The 6620-nt window shown below is 46.4% G+C and overlaps 1 protein-coding gene across 1 annotated transcript; it reads right to left on the bottom strand.

Annotated features, from left to right (window-relative positions):
* Nucleotides 1–351: 351 nt before the first annotated feature.
* Nucleotides 352–6278, bottom strand: btbd17a (BTB (POZ) domain containing 17a). The gene is made up of 3 exons (XM_076035011.1): nt 5094–6278; nt 2681–2981; nt 352–1553 (listed from the first exon to the last, which is right to left on the bottom strand). Exons 1-3 carry the CDS (start codon nt 5161–5163, stop codon nt 479–481), a joined length of 1446 nt encoding a protein of 481 aa, XP_075891126.1. The 5' UTR covers nt 5164–6278; the 3' UTR covers nt 352–478.
* Nucleotides 6279–6620: the final 342 nt, after the last annotated feature.

Genomic DNA, 6620 nt, shown 5'->3' with positions numbered 1-6620 from the left:
CATACAAATGTGTGAAACCGAGAACACAGGTATCTACTACAGACAGGTAGTGACAATAGGTATCAACTACAGTATGAAGGTAGGTAGAGAACTAAAGTCATCTAGAAGCATACATTTAATGTGAAAGGGTTTATTACAGATGTGTTTTTGAGCTGGATTTGGAAGGTTTAAAGACATTAGTCATAAATAATATAATGTAAGAATAAAAAATGAAGATTGTCAACTTAATAGTTAATAGAGGACAACAGTAACAGTAACCCCTTTCACGATAGCACCAATATTTCAAAACATAGTGAACTACAAGTGTCAAAGGAATACAAGCAATATAAAAAACTACAAACTAACTAACATTTGCTGATGATAACACAAATTACCGAATAGAGTTTTGATGCCTGATGAACTTGAAAATTGAAAACCTGCATCTCGCAGTAGGTGGATTCTTGCGCCACATGATAGTTGGTGGAAGTGGCGGTGGGTCTCAGTTCTTGGCCACGATGAGGCTCTGGTACAGCGGCTTCACCACCACGTGCAGGAAGAGGGAGCCGTCGATGAGGTAGTCGGACGTCCGGCGGTACAGGTCGGCCTCGACCAGGAAGTTGCCGTTCTCTTCGGTGCTCTGGTGGAAGTTGTAGACGTGCCTCACCACCACCTGGCCGCGCTGCTGCGCCATCACCAGCACCGTCTTCTGGAAGTTCACGCCGGCGAAGTCGGCGCTGGACGTGGCCGGCGTGACGATGACGCGTGGCCGCCCACCCTCGATGCGCGTGGGCTGCATGGCGCCCGTCTCCGTGTACATGGAGCGGGCGCTGAGGGGCAGCCAGCGCGGCGAGAAAAGCGCGTTCCAGGTCACGCGCTTGCTGGCGTCGTGGCCGCTGGGCCCCAGCTGCGTCTGGAAGCTGGTGCTGCGGTCGTCCCGCGTCGGGTTGCTGATGACCCACGGCGAGCCCCACAGCGGCGACAGGTAGTTGCGCGGCACGAACAGGCTGCAGTTCACGTCGAAGTACTTGGCCATGTGCAGCGGCGAGGCCGAGTGGAACTGGTAGGACATGTAGAGGAGGTCGCGCACCGACTCCTGGTAGCGGGCCAGCGTGGCCGACTGCGTCTGCAGGCGGAAGAGGTCCCGCGGAGGCATCATGGCGTAGCGCACGGCACGCAGGGCGTTCTCGGCCGTCAGCCCGTCGGGCTGGCTGCTGGAGATCCAGGCCTCCAGCGCCACAAAGAGCTCCATCTCGCTCTGCAGCACCAGGTCGGAGCGCTGCAGCAGCGACATGAGCAGCTGGCTACTGATCCCAGGCCACTCGCCGCTCTGCAGCAGCGACGACAGGTTCCATGCCATGAACTGGAGGCAGCTGTCCCGCAGGGTCACGTCCCCGGTCTGCAGGGCGTACTCGTACCAGCCTGCTACGTGGCCCGATGGGGAGTCCCGGGCCAGGTTCTGGGTCATGTACTGGGTGACGCCCTGCTGGAGGCCCATCACTCGGTACTTGGTTGCCAGCTTGTGCAACGCCGTGGCCTGGTCCAGCTGCACGGAGAGGTCTCCACAGTAGAGGTACCTGCCGGACAGGGATGGAGAGGTCAGCTCTGTGTGTTCAACTAGCAGTGTTTGCTTAGATGAAGTTTCCTGGCCACTTGGAAGCAGAGGAGAGACTCAATAACATTTAAGGTACACTCTGTGAAATTCTGCCATCTTGTGGTCAGATTGCTGTGCTAATTCGCTCACCCTTCCTCTCCTGAGTTTGCCAGTGAACTACAGTGGCCTTTGCACACAAACTTGGACACCTTGTCCACTTTCTTCTATGTTGGTTTATTTGAGGACGTAAGCGTTCACCTTGAATAAGAAACGCGCTGTCAGGCGGGCTGGATTGTCCACACAAGGCTTCCTTAGAAATATGGCGGTGCAAGATGGCAGCTGACTGCAAGCAAGACACTTGCTATATGTAAATTGTTATGTGTAAATAAGAACTGTTCTATGGGTACAAAATCAAATAACTATTATTTTACTGTGAATATACGCTTTTATTAATATATTTACGTATATTACGCTTTTACCAATATAAAACTCCGAAAGCATACATACTGGACCTATAGCTAATACACTTATCATTACGCTTATACTCATTAAGAGACCATGCAAGCATTTTAGCTTGGCAACTTCATTTCAGAATTTCTAACCAACAATAAATGTCAATTTCAGGATTTCACAAGATCCAAGATATCACAGGTTGCTGCAGAAGCCATTTGTTGCCATCATCCTGAATTTAACTTTTAGAAAACTCAAATGAGTTCATATAATTGCACAACAAGCATGGAAGTAGTCCTTTTTTTTTTAAGAGGGCAGGAAGTCTAATCTTTTTTTTTTGCAGACATGAAGGACAATTGAGTTTCATTTTCACTCCACAGCGTTGAACTGCAGGAGACGCATTCGAGAAGCCAAGCCAGGTTAGCAATGGGTCAGAATGTTTGATTTCATCATTGATTTTCAGAAGTGGGCCTTCAGTTTTACATCTAGACCTAATCAGATCTACTGTGTTCACACTTGAGCTGAAAATACTGTGTTCTTCATTCCCTGCGGTGCGTCTGCATCAACGCATCCCATGACAACTCTCACATCTTCCCATTTGGTGTGAGCTCAGCCCAGAATGGTGCACCATCAGGAGGGTGGGGGCGGGGTGGCAGTCACCTGATGAACTTGTCGAACACGGCGGCGCAGTCTGAGCTCTCCTTCAGCACCAGCGTGCTGCCGTTGCGGCCGAGCAGCAGCTCCTCGAAGACGGCGCTCTGCAGGGTCAGGATCAGCGAGTGCGCCTGGATCACCTTCACCTCGTCAGCGTTGGGCGTCTCCACCCGCAGCGACACGTCGCTGCCGTTGCCCTGCAGCAGCAGCGCCTCCAGCTGCTGCACCACGGACAGGGAGTGGCTGATGGTGTCGACGCCAGCGCCGCCACCTACGTCCGTCGTCCCGTCCACTCTTGGTTTTCCCACTGTGGAGGGAAGGTGTCTCTTGAGTCTCTTGAATTTGTTTCATTTGTTTATCACACACCAGCAACACACAAAAAAACACTTGAAAGAGGGAGGAACAAGCTGGCTCTCTGTCTTTCACAGTTGTCACACACAAAGTTGCACTTTTTTTTTTTTTACAACCAGCAGAGTGAGTCCCAAGAAAAGAAAAGTTTTCAGTGTGTTCCTCTTGAAAATAATTGCCAGTCAGTTTGGATAAACTGCATTAGGTTCGTCTGTCTGGCAGCAGCAGCAGGCCCTGTTTACGAGCTTTCAGTCCATTTTCATTTTCTTCTTCTGCGATGATGAAATGAGCCCGGTTCTGGCTTTCCTCACATCCAGTAGAAGCATACTGCATACTGCTCAATGGTCCTGTCGCACTCTGGCTGGCTCAAAGTGATTTTGCCCTAAATCAAGCAACAGAAATAGCGGTGAGCGTATTTCCATTTTGGATGACTTTGTGCTTTCGCAGCCTCAGATCTTGGAGCCTACAGCAGTTATTTAAAGTTCTAGAACCATAGTTACATTAGTAACCTGATTCCATCCATCCATCCATTTTCTATAACGGCCTCTCCTGCACTAGGGTAAGGAGGCTGCTGCAGCCTATCCCAGCCGTCTTGGCACTGGGGCGGGGTTACACCCTGGACCAGTCACCAGCTTATTGCAGGGTCATTTCATGGAGACAAACAACCATTCTGGTTGGACTGCCCCCCTACGGACAATTTAGACTGATCCGTCTTTGGACTGTGGGAAGAAGTCAAGAAAAGAGTGCCTGTAGCGAAGCTGCACAGACTCTGGGAGAAGACTCCAGGTGGGAATCGAACCTGCAACCTTCTTGCTGTGTGGTGACAGTCCTGAGCTTGTTTACCATAACCACATCATGAGCCAGTGCGCAAAATCCAGTTTCAAAATTTGCAACATGCTACTTGGAGCAAATGTTTGCAGGGCTGCTTTGTAAATCTGCTCAAATACTCTGTCACTTTTTTCAGTTTTCTATTTTCACACAAGAGTCTCCATTTTGACTCAAAGAAAGAATGTGTGTGAGGTCTTTGTTGCGAGAGAAGCCCAGCGGTAGTATGTGGGTTAGTCTGGGGACAGATAGTGGGTCAGTATCACCCACATCGAGGCCATTGATCAGCACAGCTGCACTTGCCGTCAGGATAATGAGGGATTGTGGGTCACGTTTAATTAAAGCTTTGTCTCTCACACACTCCCACCTCCTCCCCTCGGACTGTAATAGCTCGTATGAACACTGTGCGGTTCCTCTTTCAGATTCATGCCGCTTCCTTCTCTTTGGCAAAAACAGAAGCTCAGCTGTATGCGAAGGACTGACTAGGCCAAAGAATGTCACATGGATGTTTCTTTTATGCACTTTTTTTATTTTATTGTAACAAAAAAGGGGAACTGTGGGATTTAAGAACTGTGTGTGTGTGTGTGTGTGTGTGTGTGTGTGTGTGTGTGTGTGTGTTGAAGGTGATTAGGCCGAGCATAGATGAAATGGCTTCGTAACATCTAACAAAGAGGATCTAAATTTAAAAGTTTAAAGTTTAAAATGCAATTTTTTTTTTCACTTAGAAAGTACATAGGCCATTCTGTTGCTGTTAGAGTTCAATGTTCAATAGAGTTTTAACTAAGTGAGTAGCCATGGAGGATTGTTTTTTTTTCTATTTTGTTTTGGATTGTTTTTTTTTTTTTAAGGTGATTAGTAAAATTCAAATCAATTGCATAACTTCTATCTATGTTGAACTTTGAGATGCGTACTCATTTTATTTTGGTTTCTTCCTTTCTGAGAGGCTGGACGATGATTCTCAAACAATGATTAACAAAATCAACCTTGTGTTTAAAAACTACAGGTTTCTCGGGACCCGCACTTATTTTACTCACTTGTGTTTCCTTTCTTCTGACACATAGATGACACATAGACTGACTACAACAAAGACATATCAATGAATCGTTTTATCTGACTTCCTTTTCCCAGTCAAAAAAAATCCCATGTTAAAATACAGTTAAAACCTAGGTTCAGTGAAACAGAGACAGAGAGAAAAACCAACAGAGTGAAGAAAAATCTCAAATATTCCTGCTTGCAGGTGACGTACCTAGAGCTGCAGCCCCCACCTCCAGCCAGAGGGCCAGAAACAGTCGCACTTCAGCCCGAAGCTTCACCATGGTGTCTCTCTGCTCGTCTGGACGTCTGCTGCTGATGGTCCAGGGAGGTCTGGGTCTGGGTCTGGATCTGGGACGTCCAGCCCACCGATCAGGAACCTCATTGATCGCGGGGTTGTTGTCATGGTTACTACTTTCCTATCCTGTGGTATTACTGCCTGCATAGGTCAGCGTGGTTGCTATCTGACTGAGGCCTGTGGCTGGCAGTTTATTAATAATGTTTCGCTCATAGCTCACAGAGAAACCTGTGTGTTTTGTGTGCTAATAGATAGGAAGAAAATCATCAAATGCTTAAAATGTCTCATTGAAAAGCACTGGAACATTCTCCCCGTGGAGCATTTGCACACAGACTGCAAAAATGTGTGTTCAGTTTAGCAGCTGAGCTAAGAGCCCACACACTCATCCAAGCAGAAGAGAGTGCTGCACTGTTCTGCAGATGAGTAAAATTGTAAAAAAGAAAAAAGAAAAAAAGATCGCAATGCAAATTGATAATGAAAGAGGTTTCGCTTTTGAGCTGACAGTCCCGTAACGAGTGAGTTTCAGACTGACGCTGAGTTATTTGTGTCACCCAGTTGAGCTGATCTGTGTGCGTGACGCTGTGGCGAAAACAATTTATTTATCCACAGCTTGAGGCGAGGGCAGGCTTAATCAGGGTGGGGTGGGGGTGGGTCGGGGTCGGGGTCGCACCAATGTGCAATCACAATCAATTTTTCTTTTTTCTTTTTTGCCCCCACTGTTTTAATCATTTCATGCAATAAACATGTCATCACAAATCGATAGTGGGAAGAAACTGTGGGCACCCAGCTGGGATGGGACAAATTCAGAATCATTTCCACGACTCGGGTCCAGAGGCAAATTCACTTGTGGAGCCCAAAGAGACAAAACCATGCTTCTGAAAAACTGAACAGTAGAGTCTAGTCTAGTCTAGTCTAGTCTAGTCTAGTCTTTCTAGATATCATGTCCAGCTAATTCGACATAAGACACAAAATCTATTGGCAGCAGTTTAATAAGGGAAACACTCAACAGGCTTTTACTCTTTTTAGCAGCGGTGGGAAGCACGAAGAACAAATGCTTTGTTACTGTACTTGACCAGATTTTTCAGGTATCTGGACGTAAATAGAATATTTCCGAGTTTTTTCTTTTACTACCCCCATTTTTACACAAGTATCTGTACTTTCTACTTCTTAAATAGGAAAAAAAAACATGCATATTATTTTTGCGTTTAAGTGTTCAAAAGATACAAACTATAAGAAATTGCCTTATTATTATAGTTGCTGTGGCTTGAAGTGGAGCTATTTGAACTATGGTATTGTGTAGTTGTAGGTATTATTTTCATTTTAGAGAAATAATCAAACAATGTATTGTTTCATCAATTGAAGAAAACATTTTTACTTTTTCTTTGAGCGCATTTCAGAAACTGTATTTTCTGCTTTTACTTGATTAACTGAGTTGAATCAGTA

Source organism: Nelusetta ayraudi, unplaced genomic scaffold, assembly GCF_046127955.1.
Source record: "Nelusetta ayraudi isolate G7.1 ecotype Tasmania unplaced genomic scaffold, CSIRO-AGI_Nayr_v1 ptg000042l, whole genome shotgun sequence".
In the NCBI taxonomy this organism is placed as follows: Eukaryota; Metazoa; Chordata; class Actinopteri; order Tetraodontiformes; family Monacanthidae; genus Nelusetta; species Nelusetta ayraudi.
Note: the sequence above shows the minus strand (reverse complement) of the source record. Positions and strands in the feature narration are given on the sequence as shown.

Coding starts and splice junctions, on each gene's coding strand:
- btbd17a (XM_076035011.1), bottom strand. CDS start 5,163: ATGGTGAAGCTTCGGGCTGAAGTGCGACTGTTTCTGGCCCTCTGGCTG. Junction 2,982..5,093: donor GGTGGGGGCTGCAGCTCTAG/GTACGTCACCTG, acceptor TTCCCTCCACAG/TGGGAAAACCAAGAGTGGAC. Junction 1,554..2,680: donor GTGTTCGACAAGTTCATCAG/GTGACTGCCACC, acceptor CCTGTCCGGCAG/GTACCTCTACTGTGGAGACC.